A 23284-nucleotide genomic window follows, 5' to 3' on the forward strand; every position below is an offset into this window, starting at 1 on the left:
AGATTTGGCGCATCATTCCGCACATGTTGTTCGATATCGTGAAATATATTGAGGCAAAAAGTACAGACAATAGCCTAGAATTAGCCAAATATAATTCAATTGAATGAACATCAAATTGATTTCAATGTGACTTAAATATAGACCTATGTAGCCTATATTTTGCAGTCATCTCGGTTTTCATTTGAAGCACGCATCGTTTTATTATTCATTTGTTTGTAACAAATGCAAAGACATAAGCAACATAGGCTAGCCTATTTGTAGTCGACTGCGTTCTGAACTTATCCGCAGTCGCAGACACACGGATGAACCTCTTGATTACGTGTTTAGCGGAGATCTTTTGTGTATTTTTGTGACGCGGGACGGCAAAAAAAAGCATCTAACGACTCACTTAGATGTTCTACGAGTGGTCTGAGGCCGTCAATAAATAACGAACAGTTATTTTGTGCAACTTTAGTAACGATGGTTTTGGGAAACAGCTCGGCTACTATACATCATAAGATCATTCTAAAGGGGATCTTAACGCTACGAAGGCCCGGAGAGCCATGCCCTAGGCTGGTTTGTGACAACAGAGTTAGATAGAGGACTCTCAAATCTTGATTATATTTTGTTAATTCTAGGCTACTGTCTGTACTTTTTGCCTCAATATATTTGATGATATCTAACAACGTGCGGAATGATTTGCCAAATCTTTTTTAAAGTCCATTATTATAGGGTAGGCCTAAGCATTTCAATTAAGCCGCCCCTATAGGGGCTGATCCATCATCAGTTGTAGAATAAAAGCTTGTTTTACCATGTACAGCGCCAATGAGGACTTTCACCATTTTGAAGTAGTCAACGTGATTCCATCCTGGTCATCAGGAGGAATAAGCCAATTAATTATAGTCATGAGCAAACGTTGGCAGTAAATCACCAACCGTGGCTTCATACCTGTTCAAACAACACACTACAGATGGCAGTGTGCACCCTTTCAGTTTATTTGCCAAGTCATAAAAGTAGTAGAAGAAGAAAATGGACTACTTCAAAATGGAGGAGTCCTCAATGGGCTGCCAATAGCGCTGCCCATGCGCTCACAGACGCCATAATAAGGACCGATACAATGATGCCATGTCTATGGTTGTGATCGATAGAGGGCAGTTGTAGGCCCTATTATTTTGAACCCTTGTTCGAATGGGTTCATTCACCCTAATCTATACGTCCACAAAGCTCAATGGTGTTGTGGTCCATTTGACCTGTGGAATGTGGGCCCACATTTATCCTACAAAAGACGGCATGCTGTTGAGAGTACAGAAACGAAATAGACCTATAGCCTATATTTTCCCTATAGCCGAGGCTCACCACCCATTTGCTCATAATAAATATTTTTGTCCAGTCAGTAAATATGAACGAATGCACAGAAATGGCAGAGCTGTCGTGAAACGGTAACTTGCATTAATCAGGTCTTAGCATTTGGTTGGCATAATACAATGCGCCATGAACTGATAAACATTTCAATCTTGTTATTGTTCTAAATTTCAACATGATATTAACCAATTCAACACCTCTCTTCTAGCAAAACCCAAAATGAACCAAATTCGTCACCATGACGTGATGACCACGAAAATACCTTTGATGAGAATACAATAAAAAAAGATGGTGGGAAATAGCCAGAAAGACCATGTCCCATGCTTTAAATAAATATACATCAGATCTCGACATTGAAAAAAGCTTTTTAATATCAACCCCATTATTTAAAAATGTGCAAGTCTTTGTTCATGTCATATCAAGTGATGAAATATTACCTAAACATATTTCTATCACCATCTGCGTGTTTAACCCCCAGGTTTATCCAGATCAATTAAAAGTGAATGTGACAAACGCGGGGGAAAAAAACAATAAACAAAAACAAAACATCGAATTTGTACATCCCACAGTTTGATTATCAGAGAATTGTAAGTTTGGTCGATTAATTCAAGCTACAGAAGAAATACGATCAATACCATTAACTTTTTTTCTTAAAAGAAAAGTAAATGAGAAGAACACAAGTCCCTGGATATAATTTGCATAAAATGAAACAAAGCTACGGAGAACAAGCCATATGGTTATCAGAAAACATGTATATACACGTAGTATTGACGGTATAGTCTATGGCAATCCCGCTGAAATAAAAAATACTCTCTCCCCTTTATGACTAGCCTATATTCCATAAGCCTTTTCGATGCCATTTATATATCTATTGTACTTTGTCATCTATAAAAGTCATTATAGAATAAATTACAATCTCAATAACAAAATTATAAAATTAAAGTATTTGATCATTATTCCCATATCGCAATGAAACCAAAACAAAAGAACGATGGCAAGGATAAAATAAAATCCTCACCTATGATAAATAATAAAATAATAATAATATATTATTCTTATTATTATTTCCATGATATGTGATGCCAGGTGACTTGTTTTTGACAAAAGGTCTACGTTGTTTTTAAAAGTTGATATAAAATGTAGAACACTTAAATATCTATTTCCTTTTGTAAAGGAATTATACATCTTTTAAATAAAATATATTTCAGCGAGCATATCGCCTTCTTTTGCCAATCTGTGGGCTGATTCATTATTTAGTTGCCAATCAATTAGACCATTATTACTTAAAGCATATATTTGATTCAAAAATATAATGTCAGGTGGACATTATTGAAAGCCAATGACAGGACAACATGTGAAGTCAATTCTGCCAATCCAATTGACTTCACATCAATGAAATCCCTCTGAATTTAACATAAAATGCGTCTCAAACACATTACACTGCAAACAACATAATTTCAGCTACAAATAACTTTAAATAAAAATACAAGGTAGGCTATTGAAACCTAAAAATGTGTCAAAACCATTTGGAATAAAAAAATAAACAGCTAAAACCTGTTTTTGTTTGGAAAACACCGAAAGAAAAAAAGTGCCCCAGTGAGAAGGAACTAAGCCGTGACTGTTTAGTTATACAATATTTACAAAATTGATCACAATGTTCTGTGAAACTTGGGAGATATATCTTGCTCTAGAAAAGTGCCAGGTTTCCATCGCCACGTAGCCCTTCCGTGACCTGACTGCTAGCTGCTGGCCGCGTGGCGTGGAGCGGAGCTCAGTGTTGGCAGCCTTTTGTGTTTTGATCCACACCTGCTGATATCATTGAGAGAACGAGGAGGATGATGTGCTCCTGTGTGCGTCCAAACGAAATATTAAAACCATACGACTTATGTGGTATCAATTATTCAAGGAGGTCCTTCGAACTGCTCTTGACAACAACAACAATAATAATAGGGATATAATAGGTAACAGGCAAAATAATAACGCTTTCGCCCATAATAATTTGCCTAAAACGCCTCAAAGCAATGTTGAATGTCAAAACTAACTGGAAGAAGTTGACTGACGGATGATCAACCCTCACACATTGCTCAACCCCAGCTGCTTGTCTGGGACAGAGAAATGGCGCTTAGGCTATGTTTTGTCGAATGCAGCTCTCATGACTTTTCTTGTCGGACCCACACGTCCAGAACAAAACAATGATGATTACGCAGCGCCGTGTGTTGAATACACGAGAAAAGGCGAGAATGTAAACCATTTTAGCTAAGAATCTCGAGGCTAGTTTTTAACGATAGTTTCCTTTACGCCAAATATTTTTCACAATAGGGCTACACCTTGAAACTGCGTTGAGTCACAGTGCTAGGCATATCCTCGAACATGTGTTCGCTTAGCTCTTGAAGAAAACAATTTCCACTCCATCGCTAATGATATTCGGGGTTTGAGTGGTATTCAATGCAGATATTGTGTAAGTAGCCTACTCATGCCATAGGCTGGGCTATTATACATAAAACACCCACTATCGCTCATAGTCCAGTGAATTATATATAATTTTCAAGACAAATAAAATCAGAAAAAGTCTAATAGTGGTCCGTTATTATTCATTGAACCGGTGTTTGGACTCCATGATGTGGCGGTGTGTCCCCATACACATCCTCGGTTCCAGGAAGCGGTCCACCGGGAGGAGTCATCCGTTTCTCTTTCTGTCTCCTGTTACAAAACCAAACCCTCACCACCTCTTTCTCCAGCTGTAGACCGTCCGCCAGGGAAGTAATTTCCGCCGCTGCGGGTTTAGGACACTTCAAGAAATGGGTCTCCAACGCCCCTTTTACGCTTACCTCGATAGAGGTCCGTTTTTTCCTTTTCCTCCCTTGAGCAGCGATTTTGTCCAAGCTGGTTGGACTGCCCGAGGTGGAATCCGCTTCTTCCAACCACTTGTTCAACAAAGGCTTGAGTTTACACATGTTTTTGAAGCTGAGCTGCAGGGCCTCGAACCTGCAAATAGTGGTTTGGGAAAAAACATTTCCATACAGCGTTCCCAAGGCGAGTCCGACGTCAGCCTGAGTGAAGCCCAGCTTGATCCTCCGCTGCTTAAACTGCTTGGCGAACTGCTCCAAGTCGTCCGAGGTCGGTGTGTCCTCGTCCGAATGGTCGTGGTGACTCTGTTGCTGGTGCTGGGATGCCTGGTGGCCGTGGTCGCTGAGATGCGGGCTGTGGTGGTCTTCGTGTGCATCTCTTAGGTTGTGGTGGTGCATTCCCTGTCCGCTGCCTGGAATCAGGCCGTTGACGCCGAATCCGGGCTGTGAATAAATAAGGCTCTGGCCATTGGATGTTGCCATGCTGGGTATGTGGGCTGCGGTAGTTCTCCACGCTCGGGCGTCGTGGTGGTTCCCATGTGACTGGTGCACCAGGTGGGGCGGTCGTGGCTGGTGCTGGTGCTGCAGGTTATTGGAACTGTGCATCTCGTCTCTGGTGCCCTGCACCGCGGGTTTGATGTCCTGCTCGCCGAGCGGACTGGTTGACCACGGAGCTCCCTCTCCGTGCGACAGTGCCGTTATCCACTGGTGCGCGTGGCTGAGCGGGTGACTGTTGCTCTGCAATGAGTAGTCACTCTGCAACAGGGTCTGCGCGTCCCTGTACGCCGATGCTTGCTGCATGCTCCCGGGCTCCGAGTGCACAATGGATGCGCTGGAGGTGAGGATATTGTAATGATTAGACGCTGTGGTCGCCATGACTCTCGGAGCCGGACTGATCGCTCTTATTAAAGGAACCTTGCATTTGACAGTTACTGTTTTGCCACAGGCGTCTCCCAGGCACTCTGCCAAGTGGACACAGCGGCGCGCACCTGCACTCCGCCTCGTCCCGCTGTTCATTGGACAGAAATGGCTGATGGACGTGGTTGCTACTGGCAACAGCCCACTCATTGGACGTTAGAGAGTCTCAACAAACACTACCTCTTTCTAGAGAACTGTGAGTTCTGCTGCGGCACCTCTGAAACGTGAGAGAACGAGTGCGGCGTGGAAACGGAGAGGGGATAGGCACTGGCCGAGATTTCAAATGGAACTGTAAGGAATTTACTCAAATTAATACGATCATGTTTTAAACCAATATATGAATATCATAATTGCAGATCATTCGAGTGACGCATGCTACAAATGCTTTTGTGAAATTTCCAGTTGAATACGGTTATAGAATGTTCGTCTATTTATTTGGAGTAAATTGTGTTAGTATTTATTGTATTTACATTACTTTTTCAGGCATGAAATGTTATTAATACTTATAATAATTGGGTGGGCATTCTCATATTTTGGTCGTTCAGTGTTTGTGGTGAAAACTTTTTTTGTTCAAGGATAAAGTTTTGTTTGAGGTAGTAGGCCTATAGTTGCAGTTCCATGTGTTATGTATTCATTGTGTTGTTAGGCTTATACTATGACATATGAAATGGATTCCTTGATATTGAATAGCCTAGTGAGAGTAACTGAGACTTATTGCGAGGATCAGTGCTGGTTGCATTGTGGAAATTATTGTAGTGCTTAATTATTTTTTATTGACAAAAATGCACGGAATGAAAACATGTTTTACTGTGAACCTGTATAGATGCATGCTTTGTGCCACTGACAGTACTTTGCGTGTGCATGTGTTACGTGATCTGTTTGTATACAACGTCGGCGATGTAACGCCATTTCTCTCTGCATTACATATGCTCTACAATACTGGGATGCATTGTATGACAAAACAAATATAAGGCTAAGTACAATAAACATTTAACAGAATCAAACTAGTCTTGGCGCCATGATCATATGAAGGTGTAAACCTTAAAATAAAAACTTTCAGTAATAGGTTACTTATGACTCAAATTGTTTACATCAGAAGCTAGACATAGCAGTCTTGTATTAAAAAAACGCCATTTGTGATAATAGACTGTTTAATAGTTGGAGTATGCATTTAAAACCGGAATGCATAATGTACAACTATGGGCACGCTGTTCATTGGCTATGATGTCATTGTTGTTTTGGACTCCTGTGTGTGTGTGTGTGTGTGTGTGTGTGTGTGTGTGTGTGTGTGTGTGTGTGTGTGTGTGTGTGTGTGTGTGTGTAACGCTTCCACCTCGGACCTATGAAAATCGGGTCTGAAATGGTACGAGTTTTCAGATATTCGTTTGGGCACTATTTTATGTGGTTTAGGTGTAGTTGAAAAATTCGTTGATGTAATTTGTAAATACCAAGTTGAACATGTTTGGATTATGGAGAACTACACTAATATAAAACGCCTACAATAAAACAAAAAGTTGGACCACCACAACAATGTCAAACAATGACGGTAAGAGATTATAAAAGTTTTGCGTCACAAGACAGATACATAAAAGGCCCATGGAACAGAGACAGGAACATACTTTTTTTTGCGACAACATTTCTTATATTTGAATAAGCATTGCATCTGCTTAGGTGTTTTCAACTGTAGGCCTAACTAACCTACTCTAGCCAAAATTTGCATACCACGATCAAATTGCGCCTACTCAACAAACGTTCCACAGTGGCTAAGAAGTGAACGTAACGCATTAAGGACAGTGCTGAATTCGGTTATATAAGCAAGACTCGTGTTGTGTTGCCTAAGTATACTTTTCAAATCGAACCCATTAAAAGTATGATCTTTGGACGATTAGCTTTCAATATTCTACTTAATTGATTCAAATATAGGGAAAATAAGTAATAAATACATGATGTAATAGTACGAGGAAATCAATATTTTATGTCTGAAGTAGGCCTATACACATATTGTCTATACAGGGTTGGGGAGTATCTGATTACATGTAGCCTAATCATGTAATCTGATTACAAAAAACTAACTGTAATCAGTTATGGTAACAGCAAAAATGTTGTAATCAGATTATAGATACTTTTAAAAAAGCTATTACTTATTGTGGTTTTTTTTTATGTAGAAGGGATGTTTGCGAAAAAATACCGGAGCGAGCTCTGACCACAAGTCAGAGACCACTATGATGACACACCAAATGCTTTTGATGGGAAAGGGAAAGTAACTGAAAGTAATCAGATTGTTACTGAGTTTGGGTAATCTAAAAGTTATGTTACCGATTACAATTTTGGACAGGTAACTGTAATGGGTTACATTTAGAAAGTAACCTACCCAACCCTGTCTATAGGCCTAGTCACAGCCTACATGTATGATTTGAGATTGAAGGCCTATAGGCGTAGTAGGCCTAATAGTCTACAACAGGGCTCTCCAAACCTGTTCCTGGAGAGCTACCATCCTGTAGGTTTTCAATCCAACTCCAGATATAAATAGCCTGATTCAGTTTATCAACCAGCTAATTACTAGTCAGTAATAAAAAAGTCATTTTTTTCTCTCACTTAGGCCAATATAAGGCTAAAATGTTTCTTAAGAGTGGGAGTCGACTGACTGATGTTTAGTCAGTGAAGCATCAAGGACAGAAGTGCATACAAGCGGCTTAGTGAGATCATGCCTCGATCCGTGGCGTGGCGCGCAGGTGTCAAACCCGCCACAGCTGCCATCCTCTCTCTCTCTCCTCTCTGTGCGGCTCAGGGATAGGATAGGACATTGTCCAAAGAGAGACATTCTTGTCGAACCACTGCTGGTTGCCATAGAGAGGAGTAAATGAAACAACAGAGCTCACGTCACAGCTACTTTCGCCCCCTCTTCTTGAATATCTAAAGGCCTATTTAAAGGGGCCCTCTGGTGGGACAAAGGCTGGAGGGAGAAAAGGAGGGTGTGGGTGTTATTGGGAACGTTGAAGGAGAAGGGATGAGAGGGAGGGAGTGAGATGGAGAGAGGAGTGAGAGAGTTTCTGTGTGTGCCTGATAGAGTAGTTATGATAGGCCTACAAACGACATAAGGGGTTAAAACTGGCCCCACTTCTCCATTCTCAAACTTTTGTGCATCATTCAAGCAAATTTTCCAAATATTAGGTCAAACTACCTGCTTGAGTCTTCTTTAATAGAAGCCTAACCTATCGGTCTAGGGTGCAGGCCAAATACCCTCTGAAATATCCCCAGTAAATATGTTAATATTATGAAGCATGGAATTGACCACTAGAACAAATAGGCCTACAACGTGTTCAACCATAAGTATGGAAAAACAGTATGAATATTTGTTTTGGGGGGGAAACTAAAATAGACTAATATGAATTCAATCGAATATTAAAAAAGCTAATGATCAAAAGATAGCCTATAAAAGCTCAACAAACCTTCAATGTACATAATAAAGCCATATAGGCATATTAAAATGAGTACCATTATTGGATAATCGAAACAATCTTTCATTTAGCGTGGAACAGTTTAATGGTAATCAATTGTCTGATTAGTTCAATACACAAAAAAAGGTTATGGATAGAACCAAAAAGGGTTATTTATATTGCTTGCTTCATATATGGCACAACTAAAGGTTCTAGATTCTAAGGTTCTTCTTCACTTAACCAAACTTGGTTCCATATAGAACCCTTGGACTCCATATAGGGTTCTGTATGGAACCAATTTCGGTTCTATATAGAACCTTAAGGGATGCCATATATGAAGCAAGCATAGAAACCTTTTCGGTTTTATCCAGAACCTTTTTTTCCTAAGAGTGTAGATTAACAATCCGGGTTGACTGAATGGCATTATCCACAGATTTGTGCATCCATCCATTATACCAGTAGTTTGACCTGAGTATTCTCTTGACATGTCACAGCAAATAATCCTTATTAATATATTAATATGAACATAATCAAATAGACTGTACATATCACACAGTGCAAATAGGAAAGGATTAAAGTCGAAACACAAAAGTTTCAAGGCATGGTTTACTAATTAATTTGTTTTATATCATCATTGTGGCGTAACACTGAAACCGTCCAAATCAAAAGAACATTTGTGGTAATTAGGGCTGTAATTCAAGGAATTACCACATCGCCACACAGGCTTAAATAGTCGTGTTGGGAGAAATGCAAAGCACATTATTTTAATGGTGTAATATGCAAACTATGGGTCGTTCAATTACATGGCTTAACAACGCATAAATGATGCGAGTCTTGTTATTTGGACTGCGGGGTCCGTGGTAATTCATTTGGAGGGGCCAGTGTGCTTTCCCACACAGTAGAATCTATTCCTGTGCTCTAAGAGAGCTGCTGCCAAACATTTAAGGGAATAAAAATTAACGATGGAGAATCTGAGCGTTAAATTAACAGTAATTATATGACCCGCATGCTGTAAAGTTTCAATTTTTAACGGTCTAATTAGGTAACTGTCTCCCCATACATCAACTCGTATCCCTCTGCGAATTTTTCACAAGAACTCGTTTGTGTTCAAATGCTGTGGGGGAAAATAATTACATTTCATAAATTGTTCATGTAATGAAAAATCTAATGATGAGTTAGTTAAAGATATGATGTTTTGAAAATCTTCAATTGTTTCATACACACTCCATTGATTCACGTTTAGAGAGTAGGCCTATTAATGTAAACAACCGCTCTTTAAACCAGGAAGACCCATATTCTCACTTGATCTAGCCTACTATCTCCCTCTTTCAGCAAGCAATCTCACAAATGGTCATCCGGGGGAAAAAAAACATATTGGTAGGTATTATTTTTCTTTGTCACTGGAAAACCCCAATTTATAGTAAGTAGGATGAAGACAGACCTGTAGGCCTCATAGAGGAATCCCTCACTTTGCATTATGTAGATGTGACATTACCATATTAACATTCAGGACATGCCTGTGACCACTTCCTGTCCCCTCTAATTGTACTGAACTGGATGAAATATTATGCTTATAATTCTCATGCAATAGGTTAGAAATGAATAGAAAGGATTTAGACTAGACACAGTCATAATTTAACATATAGGCCTACAGGTAGTCTCATATGTAAAACCACTGAAGCATGTCCTTGAAAACCGTAGCTATATCCAGACCAATATCACACTGCGTTGGACCGTTGCTACCTTTCAGTGGTCAGGTTATGTCACCATATAGAGATGAATTAAATGCATATACTTACTAGCTTTTAGCCAGGTAATTACATACCAGACCATTATTCAACTAGTGGTATAGGCTACTTGTGTAAGGATTGATGTGTATTAAGTTGACCCATTTTTTCCCCCCTACAGCTCTTACATATAGTCCATGCTGTAATTGGTGTATGTATCAAAGGAAGTTGGATTGACAGGTTGCGTGAGAATTAATTGTGTGTGTGTGTGTGTGTGTGTGTGCATACGAGTGAGAGAGCGAGAGGGAGAGAACGAAAGAAAGAAAGACAGAAAGAAAGGAGTGACCAAAAGAGAAAGAGCGGTAGAGTAGGGAGAGGGAGAGCATGGAGAGTATTAATTGTGTGTATTGTGAAGGGTTTGGCAAAGTATGGCTCTGGAGGTGCTGGTGAGTGAGCCCTCCACATGTCGGTGTGATCAGAGCCAAGCTCTCAGGCTCCTGTATTCCAATGCAATTAGGCCCCTCAAAGGCCTGCTTAAAGCTGCACCCCTCAGCAAGCAGAGCCCCAGTGGTTCGACTCTATTGTGGTGGGAGGTGGATTCTGTCCCTCTTTAAACCTGGATGAGACCACCCCAGTGAAGAGAAAAAGGGAGGATTACCCAATGTATACTTCTCTGGAAGTGCACTGATGAGCTGATCTGTAGACTAACTACCCCCCGACAATAAGATGGGTTGGTCCTAGAGCTGTGGATGTAGTTCTCGGTCAGTGCCATTGGCGATTTTGTTCATTTGACCTTTTGAAACGGAGGTATTTTTAGCACTGGTTGTAAAAAAAAAATGTTAGTAGGTATTGTTAGTTGGTAAATTGTTAGATCGTAGCCTAGTGGTTCAGAAGTTGTAGTTTCCTCCTACCATAACAGTCAAATAAGTCAACAAGTGGTGTATATGCCTACCTTCTCCTCCTCCACATTGGCAGCGGTATTACAACTATCTCAACAGCATGCCGTTTTAAAATAAAGCGTGCCACGCTTCCAGTGAGATCTCTTGGCCCTATTTCATCATGTCTTATTCCCCAGAAAGCATTTAACGCAGATTTACAACCTAACACTTCTCCCGAAAACACACACACACACACAAAAAACCTGGCACATAAACACCTGCATCGCTCCTCAAAAGCATCAACAGATTAGGGAGGTAATCCACACAACCACGTCTTTGATTCTAGGGTTGGCAGACAGTAATGCCAAGCATAATGCCCTGTATTATTTCATACCCTCCCAGCACGCCAGCCTGGCACAGAGCATTTCCTTTTCAAATCTTTTGTTGGATGTGCTTTTGAAGAATTCTCCACACACATCTGGTATGATTCTCTCTTCCCTGTCAATGCATTATAACCCTGTTAGTTGATCCTATCAAAACGAAAAGGAAAGGGAGAGATGGAATCAGAGGTTGTCCCTTTAGTTAATAGGGTGTCTAAACTAGAGGGTGAGGAGCCTCCCTTCTGTTCCCTCCCTTCTTTCTCTGCATAGAAACGTGTGTGTGAGACAGACAGAGTGTGTCCATGTATCTATGCGTGTGTGTCTGTATGTGTGAGAGAGTGAGGGTATATCTTCGTAAGTGTGTGTGTGCGTGCATGCGTGTGTGTGTGCGAGATCTCGCGGTCCCATCGCTCATGTGCGGCTCGATTAGCCCCACGTGCCTCGTTCGTCAGACATGGAGTCAGAGCAGATGGTTGGTGATGCTGTGTTACCATGCTGCTGCGCTATGTAACGCTATTCTAATTGAAACATCAATATAGCCGTGTCAATACGGTAGATGTACTTCACAGCAGTACCATGGTAAACTGGGAGAAAGATCTTATGTTCACAAACCGCATCTTGGGAAATAAACTTTTTGATCATATTTTTTTGTTTTTGATAAATGTTTTGATACTCTTGTTTAAATCAAACAGGCTTACCTTCATGTTACTGTTATCAAGTGTGTAGATGGTTGTCTTAGACCTCACCTTAATAAAACAATGTACCTCACTCCTCTATGCCCAATGTGTGATTGTATTGTCTTATATGAGTACCTATAAAACCGTGTCCCTCCATTACAAGGGTAAATTTGGGTCCTGAAAACATTGAGGACATGAGCCAACCAATTATTTGTTTCTTTGTCAGTGTTCATTTTTTATGAATTGATAAAAGGTTGAGAGCGCTCAAATTGCTATTATCTGGATTATCATGTGGTTATTTGAGATCAGTGGAGGACAGGGAGAAATTAGACAGCTGAAATGTAATTTGTTGTTTGTCCAACCCAATGAGGAATGACACAGTCAGTTAATGAGAATGTAATTCATTTCCTGAGCTGAATTCACACTTCCATGAAGTAAAAACAAAAACACAAATGTAACTTTCATAAACCTTTACAACTTTGGCATCGAGTCAAAATAGGAGGTGGTTATTGAGAATTGTGCAGAATTATTTATTTTCTAAACAAAAACGTTTTTTTTGTGTAAAAGTGTGAGAATGCATTTTATGCACAAACCTCATCCTCCTCTTTAAGGCTATGTAGAAAATGTCTCTCTCGCTCTCACATTTAGGCAAATGTAAACACACAGATCCCATAGTTCTCTTTACAGTCTCTGTTGGACCAGGGCTGAGAGATGCTGTTTCAACTGTGCCCCTTGCCCTCACTGGCCGGTGCCCCTGCTCTGCCCCTGCCCATGGTCTGCCCTGCTTGCCGGTGCTCTGCTGGTTCGGAGAAGATCCGTAAGGGGCATCTCTCGGACGTCCACGGCGACATCATGCAATAGCTGTGTCCTTTTCTGAGGTGGTGAGGACCTGGTGACTCCGCCCACACTGTCACGGAGTTTATGCATCATCCCAGGAGGCTCCACCCCCACCACTGGTCCTGCCCCCAGGAAGTTCTGCAGGGCAATGTCTGCCCATCTTAACTGGAAGAGACAAACAAACAGCAAACTCTAACATGATGGCAGAAATAACACACACAAAACATAATGAGCTATATTGTGGATAATTAACCTAGCCCATGCAGATAACTACAAATAGACAGAAGACAGCGCACACAGAAAAAATACTGTATTGTCTCTGGTAAGTCAGTCACCTGTGGAGACTGATTCCCTGTAATGGACTTATAGAGAAACCAGTTGGTCTTCACTTTATCCCTGAGAGTGTTCCACATGAGCTTCAGGTGGGAGTGGAGGTCTGCTCCGTCAGTATCATCCAGATCCAGAATATTGAAGGACTTCACCGGATGATAAACCAGTTCGGAGTTCTAAAAGAGAAAAAAAATAGACACATCCCAAACATGAGACATGGTGGTAAATAAATGAAAGAAATTCAGAATCCAGGGAGATCTTACTGATATGTTTCAATAGAATTGAATAAAGTGTTCTTCAAAACATTCACATAAACTCTAAGTGCACAGAAGCATTTCAGTTCCTTCTAACATCATTTGTGAAAATAATACCCCAGCAGGGGATATGAACAACTGCAAAACTATAAAAATCACAGCGAGCGAATAACCTAGAGAACTGCAGTAAATGCCATCATACCTTGTTTTTGGAATAGTAGAAAATATGTGAGTCCAATATACAGTGGTGTAAAGTACTTAAGTAAAAATACTTTAAAGTACTACTTAAGTAGTTTGGGTATCTGTACTTTACTTTACTGTGTATATTTTGGACAACTTTTACTTCACTACATTCCTTAAGAAAATGATGTACTTTTTACTCCATACATTTTCCCTGACACCCAAAAGTACTCGTTACATTTTGAATGCTTAGCAGGACAGGAAAATGGTCTAATTCACACAATTATCAAGAGAACATCCCTGGTAATCCTTACTGCCTCTGATCTTGCAGACTCACTGAACACATGCTTCGTTTGTAAATGATGTCAGAGTGTTGGAGTGTGCAACTGGCTATCTGTAAATAAATAAAAAACTAGAAAATGTGGCCATCTGCTTTGCTTAATATAAGGAATTTAAAATGATGTATACTTGTACTTTTACTTTTGATACTTAAGCATATTTTTAGCAATTACATTTACTTTGATACTTAAGTATATTTAAAACCAAATACTTTTAGACTTTTACTCAAGTAGTATTTTAATGGGTGACTTTCACTTTTACTTGAGAAATTTTCTTTTACGGTATCTTTTACTTTTACTCAAGTATGACAATTGGGTACTTTTCCTCCACTGCCAAAATAGTCTAAATAGACTGAGTGAGCACAGGGGGGAAATAAAACTGAAAATAAAATCATAGGAATGTTTGAACTTTAAAGTCAAGCACATCACTCCCATCTGAAATATTAGTTTAGAGATCATCTCTTGTGATTTAAAAATGAAAATCTGTCGGCAAAGGTTGGTGAATGTGATATTTGGGTAAAACAAATATGTTGTTGTGGTGGAGGATTTGAACCGGAAAGTTCATAGTGGGGAGGCACTGAATCCGCTGATTCCGCTAGTTCACATTTAGCCACATATGTTCATTCAACTAGAAATTGTTATTTTTACCTAAACAAAACACCGTGGAGCTAGTTACACACAGTGCTTTAAACATGCAATGTTTTCCACATACATATTTGAAATATGTATGCATTTTTACAGTAATTATTACTCAACATGTTCTCACCTGGAATTTGAACTCACAACCTCTTGGTTCATGGCATGCTGATCTTCTTGCTACACCAGCATGTCTGTGTCAGTTATCACTTCATCTGACTATTCTCTCGTCATTGGTGTGGTTTACCTATTTAAGCAATTGTAGGTTTTTCTGTATAGTTGTCTAATATTGGTGTGGCATATTACTCTGTTTCAATGTTACTCCTTAATCACTATGATAAATAAAATAAAAATGATTGAGTGTAAATTTTTTCAGAGCTGAGATTTACTTTGAAGTGCAAAGTGTAGAAATACAGGTGAAATCAGTTATTGACACAGACATGGTGATGTAGCAAGAAGATTGGAATGCTGTGAACCAAGAGGTGGTGAGTTCAAATCCCAGGTGAGAACATGTGGAATACTCATTACTGTATAAATGAACATTCACAATGTAATTATTGTATGTAAGTTGAAAACATTGTATGTAAAAAGCACTGTGTGTGCCTCCTGAGTGGTGCAGTGGTCTAAGGCACTGACTTGCAGTGCTTGCTGTGCCACTAGAGGTCCAGGCTCTGTCGCAGCCGGCCGCAACTGGGAGACCCATGGGGCGGCGCACAATTGTCTGGGTTAGGGGAGGGTTTGGCTGGCAGGGATGTCCTTGTTCCATTGCACTCTAGCGATTCCTGTGGTGGGCCGGGGTGCGGTGCATGCTGACACGGTCGCCAGGTGTATGGTGTTTCCTCTGACACATTGGTGCTTCTGGGTTAAGCGGGCGTTGTGTCAAGAAGCAGTGTGGCTAGGCTGGGTTGTGTTTCGGAGGACGCTCGGCTCTCGACCTTCGCCTCTCCTGAGTCCGTGATGGGACAAGACTGTAACTACCAATTGGATACCATGAAATTGGGGTAAAAAAGATAGATAAAAAAGCACCGTGTGTAACTGTACTGAACGAAATTATAAATGCAACATGTAAAGTGTTGGTTTCATGAGCTGAAATAGAAGATGCCAGAAATGTTCCAAATGCACAAAAATCTTATTTTTCTAAAATGTTGTGCACAATTTTGCTTACATCCCTGTTAGTGCAAACAAAATGCCACAGAAGTCTCAAGTTTTGAGGAAGCGTGTTGACTACAGGAATGTCCACCAGAGCTGTTGCCAGAGAATTTAATGTCAAGTTCTCTACCATAATCCACTTCCAACATCGTTTTAAAGAATTTGGCAGTATGTACAGCTGGGCTCACAACCTCAGACCACGCGCAACCATGCCAGCCCAGGACTTCCACATCCGGCTTCTTCACCTGCAGGATCGTCTGAGACCAGTCACCCGGACAGCTGATGAAATTGTGGGTTTGCAGAACCGATGAATTTCTGCACAAAATCGTCATCCTCACCAGGGTCTTGACCTGACTGCAGTTCGTCATCGTAACCGACTTCAATGGGCAAATGCTCACCTTCGATGGCCACTGGCACGCTGGAGAAGGGTGTTCTTCACAGATGAATCCCAGTTTCAACTGTCCGGGCAGATGGCAGACAGAGTAGCACGTATGGTGTCGTGTCGGCATGCAGTTTTCTGATGTCAACATTGTGAAGAGAGTGCCCCACGGTGGCAGTGGGGTTATGGTATGGGCAGGCATAAGCTACGGACATCAAACACAATTGCATTTGATCGATGGCAATTTGAATGCACAGAGACACTGTGACGAGATCCTGAGGCCCATTGTCGTGCCACTCATCCACCGCCATCACCTAATGTCTCAGCATCTGCATCTCAAGGATCTGTACACAATTCCTGGAAGCTGAAAACGTCCCAGTTCTTCCATGGCCTGCATACTCACCAGACATGTCACCCATTGAAAATGTTTGGGATGCTCTGGAACGACGTGTACGACAGCGTGTTCCAGTTCCCGCCAATATCCAGCAACTTCACACAGCCATTGAAGAGGAGTGGAACAACATTCCACCCGCCACAATCAACAGCCTGATCAACTTCATGCTAAGGAGATGTGTTGCACTGAATTAGGTAAATGGTGGTCACACCAGATACTGACTGGTTTTCTGATCCACGCCCCTACCTTTTTTTAAAGGTATCTGTGACCAACAGATGCATATCTGTATTCCCAGTCATGTCAAATCCATAGATTAGGGCCTAATTCATTTATTTCAATTGACTGATTTCCTTATGTAAACTGTAACTTAGTAAAATCTTTGAAATGTATGCATGTTGCATTAATATTTTTGTTCAGTTTAGGTCCACAGCCATTTTTTTGGTAAAATTCCACACCAAAAACATCTAGTTGAATGAACATTAGAGACAAATTGAGTAAACACATAATTTTATGTTGGCAGAATGTTTGCCAAAGCTTTCTCATGTTGAAGCTAAGTTTGGGCCAACCAAAAGTTAATGCTCACTTAAATTCATGTAACTTAATAATAACACACTCTCCTCACACACTCTCCTCACACTCATTTCCCCAATAGATGACACCTTCAGCAGTCTTCGCTTGGCATCTCGCTCTCTCTGTCCAGAGAAGAAGAGCCGTTAGAGGAAGCTGACAGAGATGTTTCTTAGAACCGTCCCTCCCCCACTGTCACCATAGGACAGTAGAGGTCCCCTCCCTAATGGATCAAACAAAGGACATCATTTGTAGGCCAAGTCTTTTTCTGAGCCCCCTCTCCTCATCTCCGCATACCAATCCAATACAGCCCAAGGAGAAAACCTCAGCACTAGCGTTTGGGCCGGGGGTTAGAAGGTCTGTTTACTCTCCGTCAAGCATCGATTTATCCTTTTCTCCAATTTATTTCTCCTCCACGCCTCTGCGATCCATTCAGATCTGCCTCTGGGGGGGAACAACCCCAGGAAATACATTGTCTTCCCAAGTGAACAGGCCCACAAACATAGCCTAACACTGACACAACTCATCTAGAACACAGATAGACAACATGGGCCATCTACACTGACTGACTATCTACGACACACGCTACTGTTCAAAAGTTTGGGGGTCACTTAGAAATGTCCTTGTTTTTGAAAGAAAAACACATTATTTGTCCACTAAAATAACATCAAATTGATCAGAAATACAGTGTAGACATTGTTAATGTTGTAAATGACTATTGTAGCTGGAAACAGCAGATTTTTTTATGGAATATCTAGATAGGCGTACAGAGGCCCATTATCAGCAACCATCACTCCTGTGTTCCAATGGCACGTTGTGTGAGCTAATCCAAGTTTATCATTTTAAAAGGCTAATTGATCATTAGAAAACCCTTTTGCAATTATTTTAGCACAGCTGAAAACTGTTGTACTGATTAAAGAAGCAATAAAACTGGCCTTCATTAGACTAGTTGAGCATCTGGAGCATCAGGTTTGATTACAGGCTCAAAATGGCTAGAAACAAATAACTTTCTTCTGAAACTCGTCAGTCTGTTCTTGTTCTGAGAAATGAAGGCTATTCCATGCGAGAAATTGCCAAGAAACTAAATAACTCGTACAATGCTGTGTACTACTCCCATCACAGAACAGCGCAAACTGGCTCTAACCAGAAAAGAAAGAGGAGTGGGAGGCCTCGGTGCACAACTGAGCAAGAGGACAAGTAAATTGGTGTCTAGTTTGAGAAACAGATGCCTCACAAGTCCTCAACTGGCAGCTTCATTAAATAGTACCTGAAAAACACTAGTCTCAACATCAACGGTGAAGAGGTGACTTAAACCTAAGGTTGTCTCCCACTGTGACTACCTACCTACAGAAAGGCATGAAAGCGGTAAAGACACCTGGTAAAGCATTGGGCCAGTAACCTGAAAAGTTGCTAGTTCTAAATCCCTGAGTGGGAAAGGGCCCTTGAGCAAGGCAGTTAACCGCCAACAACAACTGCTCCCTGGGCGCTGATGACGTCGATTAAGGCAACCCCCCGCACCTCTCTGATTCAGAGGGGTTGAGTTGAATGCATTCAATTGTACAACTGACTAGGTATCCCCTTTCAAGTACATTGCCTTTGAATTTTCATTGAATAATAAACAGTGCAATCAGTAATGTATATTTTGTAAATTATGGTGATCATGAACCACCAACTTACAAAACAACATTCAAAGTGAAGTAACACACACGCAGTAGTTTGATAGTCATTCTTCACTCTGTCAACGTGAGCGACGCCTGGCACATCCTTATACCTGAAGTTGATCAATGCAGATTTGTCCAGGGGAAATTGAAATCCATAGGAAATTAGGTGACGCCAGTGATTTATTGTAATAGTAAATCAATGTGTGTGATGTGTGTGTGTGTATAGTTAACACACTTGTAGAACAGTGTGCACAAGTGTATGTGTGTGTGTGCGAGAGTGATTGTGTGTATGTGCCAGTGTGTGCAAATGTGTGTGTGCCCGTGGTGCAGTATACCTTGCGTTGGCGCGGGACAGGGATGTCTTCAGTGCCCACCTTCCTGTCTCTCTCTAGCTCAAAGGCCCTCTGGATCAGGTCCTGAGGTGGGTACCTGTCCCGAACATACAACCCCGCCCGAGGGACAGGGTGGTATGCCCCCATGGACAAAAAACTCTGCAGGGGCTCTTCTAAGAGAGCGGGGGAAAAAGACCATCATTATGTTGTATGTGTGCTTATATTTGTGTGTGTGAGTGCACGCGTGCTTTGTGCGTGAGTGAGAGAGAGAGTATGTTTGCGTGTGTGCCTATAAAATAAACACACAAACATACATATGTGCAAGAACGTATGTTATGCATACATGCATACGACTAAAGGGTACAGGGTATGAGACTGATTGTCTGTATGTATATGAACGCGACAGACGGTAGAGCTTGTGTGAACCCAGTTAAAGACTCGGCCCTTGCTGTTCTCAGGTTCACCGTTCTATCCTGGCTTGTTTTGTCCAGATTTAATTGCTTTTTTTATTGGGATAAAAGAAGACGACAAGGCGTTCCGACACAGCGGAGGCTGCGTCTAATGGAGAGGGTGTAATTGTGAATGGAGACATTCATCTGGAGACGTGGCCCATGAATCGCTCTGCACAATGCCCAGCGCCAGGATGCTCAGATCACCATTGCCACACACACACACACACACACACACATGCACGCATTCACACAAATGCGCACACACAAGCGCGCACGCAGGCAGACAGACACACGCCTGATGCAGTGCACACACGGATGCTCAGATCACCACTGTTCAGGGGAGGATGGTAATCACACCTCCACAGAGACAGAATGAGCAGGGAGAGGAGAGGGGGAGGAGGAGAAGACAGACAGAGACAGGAGGAGGAGGAGAGGAGCTGGAGGGAAGGAGAAGAGGAAGGCAGACTAGAAGAGGAGGAGGGGGAGAAGGATAGAAGAGGCTTGAGAGACAGGGGAGGATTAGATAAGAAGAGAGGAGAGAGTGGTGAAATTGATGTTTCCTACCATTTGATTTGGGTGAGAGAACCCAGGAGGCACATCAGATAGAGAGCCAGTGCCTATACGAATACACACACGCACACGTACAAACACTCACACACCCAACCAAGAATAACATAACGTACTAAAGCCTTACAGACACAGAAAAACACATACAGTAGCCTATTTTACAAACAGGCAAAGAACAACACATATTTAAACAGCTTACAAATGCAGAAAATCAACAAACAGTAAAGCACCCCCCCCCCACACACACACACACACACACACACACACACACACACACACACACACACACACACACACACACACACACACACACACACACACACACACACACACTAGCGCAGATCTGCTACTATAGAGGAACATCAGGGACAAACAACTCAATTAAACACACTGTCCCTGTTCAATTACTGCCACATAATCACAGCAATTGACTTTCACTTACAACACACAACATGCACACGAGTGAAACACACCAGAAACACACAGACAGCACAATCACAAAGACAGCGTCTAGCTGGTTTCATCTTACACATGGAAGTATGCAGCAACATACCTGTTGTCTTGATGCAGCAGCATACTGTACAGAGGGAAAACACACACACACACACACACACACAGACACACACGCGAAGTATGGCTATATTGAGTGGCAGTGACTAATAGTTAACTATAAAAAACGTTAACCCTTAACCTACTAAATTTGACGTTTGGAGCAACTTCGAAATTTGACGTTTTGAGAAACGTGGATAAATGTCTAATTCTGCAGTGAGACGGAGAGCTTGTTGTGTTTGCGTTCCCAGTTCAAAGTGTGTCTTCACACGGACAGCAGATGGACTAACAGCATGAACTACAACTAGATCCAGGAATGAAGAGATGGATAGAGAGAGTGAGGAGGGAGGGAGGAAGAGAGAGAGGGGGAATGAAAGAGGAGCTATGAAACGGCTTACGTGTCTCTGTCACAGCACCAGCTCCTACCTCTTAAACACGGCCCCTGGCCTGGTGTGTGTGTGTGTGTGTGCCTTTACAGTATGTGTGTGTGTGTGTGTGTGCGTGTGAGGGCACCGGGGAGCTGACACACACTGAGGAGGGGGCCACCAGGGGTCTGCCGGGGTCACTCAGTAATTACACATCAGACTTCCCCTGGTCACCACCTGCCACCGCTGCCAAGAGAAACGACTGCAGTTATCACAGAGGGGAGGAGGGGCGAGGTTGAGGAGACGAATAAGAGGGATAGAGACATACTGTAGAACTGACTTCTCTACAGTTACTGTACGGCAGTGGGGAAATGGGAGTGGACTCAGTTGGTAAGAGGAGAGGGAGACTTTCCTGATGGGTGATATAGAGAGGAGACAGACGGACGGAAGAAAGAACGAACAGAAAAATGGACAGACGGACGGACAGACAGACAGACCGAGTGACGCACACACATACACATACACAAACACAGATGCCTCATACCGTGCAGGCTCCTGTGTGGGTTGTAGGTGCCGTAGAGGAGAAGTGTGACACTGAGGAGGGCTCCCACTGCCTCCTCTGAGCTAACCCTTACACAGCGGCCCACTGTCCCCTTGTTGTCTGTCACCTGGGGGCCCGGGACGCAGCACTGTTACACACACACCCTGACTGTATACAGTCAAACTAATATCAACACTTTACACACAGAAACACTTAGTTAATACAGAATTTATACTGAACAAAAATATAACATGCAACAATTTCAAAGATTTTACTGAGTAACAGTTCATTGAAGGAAATCAGCTAATTGAAATAAATAAATTAGCCTCTAATCTATGGATTTTACAGGACTGGGCACGGGCGCAGCCATGGGAGGGCCTGGGAGGGCATAGGCCCACCCACTGGGGAGCCAGACCTAGCCAATTATAATTCGTTTTTCATCACAAATGGGCTTCATTACAGACAGAAATACTCCTCAAAACTTCACATTTTAGAGTGGCCTTTTATTGTCAAGGTGCACCTGTTTAATGATTATGTTGTTAAATCAGCTTCTTGATATGTCACACCTGTCAGGTGGATGGATTATCTTGGCAAAGGAGAAAAACTCACTTACATGGATATAAACAAATTAGGAGAAATAAGGTTTTTGTGCGTCTGGAAAAATGTGGGGATATTTACTTCAGCTCATGAATCATGGGACCAACACTTTACATGTGTTTTAGTTTACTTTAGTTGAAGTCAGAAGTTTACATACATGTTAGCCAAATACATTTAAACTCAGTTTTTCACAATTCCTGACATTTAATCCTAGTTAAAATTCCCTGTCTTAGGTCAGTTAGGATCACCACTTCATTTTAAGAATGTGAAATGTCAGAATAATAGTAGAGAGAATGATTTATTTCAGCTTTTATTTCTTTCATCACATTCCCAGTGGCTCAGAAGTTTACAGACACTGAATTAGTATTTGGTAGCATTGCCTTTAAATTGTTTAACTTGGGTCAAACGTTTCGGGTAGCCTTCCACAAGCTTCCCACAATAAATTGGGTTAATCTTGGCCTATTCCTCCTGACAGAGCTGGTGTAACTGTGTCAGGTTTGTAGGCCTCCTTGCTCGCACCCGCTTTTTCAGTTCTCCCAACAAATTTTCTATAAGATTGAGGTCAGGGCTTTGTGATGGCCACTCCAATACCTTGACTTTGTTGTCCTTAAGCCATTTTGCCTCAACTTTGGAAGTATGCTTGGGGTCAATGTTCATTTGGAAGACCCATTTCCGACCAAGCTTTAGCTTTAATTTCCTGACTAATGTCTTGAGATGTTGCTTCAATATAGCCACCTAATTTTCCTCTCTCATGATGCCATCTATTTTGTGAAGTGCACCAGTCCCTCCTGCAGCAAAGGACCCCCACAACATGATGCTGCCTCCCCCGTGCTTCATGGTTGGGATGGTGTTCTTCGGCTTGCAAGCTTCCCACTTTTTCCTCCAAACATAACAATGGTCATTATGACGCGACATTCTATTTTTGTTTCTTCAGACCAGAGGACATTTCTCC

The 23284-nt window shown here is 41.7% G+C and overlaps 2 protein-coding genes across 2 annotated transcripts in view; both read right to left on the bottom strand.

Annotated features, from left to right (window-relative positions):
* Positions 1–1868: 1868 nt before the first annotated feature.
* On the bottom strand, positions 1869–5136 carry pou3f2b (POU class 3 homeobox 2b). The gene has a single exon (XM_014168861.2). It carries the CDS (start codon positions 5061–5063, stop codon positions 3933–3935), a length of 1131 nt encoding a protein of 376 aa, XP_014024336.2. The 5' UTR covers positions 5064–5136; the 3' UTR covers positions 1869–3932.
* Positions 5137–12589: 7453 nt separating this feature from the next.
* LOC106581764 (PC3-like endoprotease variant B) overlaps positions 12590–23284 on the bottom strand; it is a 165908-nt gene continuing 155213 nt past the window's right edge. The window contains exons 17-20 of the mRNA XM_045713256.1: positions 21739–21862; positions 19265–19434; positions 13377–13547; positions 12590–13206 (exon numbers count right to left, since the gene is read on the bottom strand). Coding sequence (XP_045569212.1) covers positions 12943–13206; positions 13377–13547; positions 19265–19434; positions 21739–21862 — 729 coding nt within the window. The 3' untranslated portion in view covers positions 12590–12942. The remainder of the gene's footprint in view (positions 13207–13376; positions 13548–19264; positions 19435–21738; positions 21863–23284) is intronic.

This window comes from Salmo salar, chromosome ssa02 (assembly GCF_905237065.1).
Source record: "Salmo salar chromosome ssa02, Ssal_v3.1, whole genome shotgun sequence".
Classification (NCBI taxonomy): Eukaryota; Metazoa; Chordata; class Actinopteri; order Salmoniformes; family Salmonidae; genus Salmo; species Salmo salar.

Coding starts and splice junctions, on each gene's coding strand:
- pou3f2b (XM_014168861.2), bottom strand. CDS start 5,063: ATGGCGACCACAGCGTCTAATCATTACAATATCCTCACCTCCAGCGCA.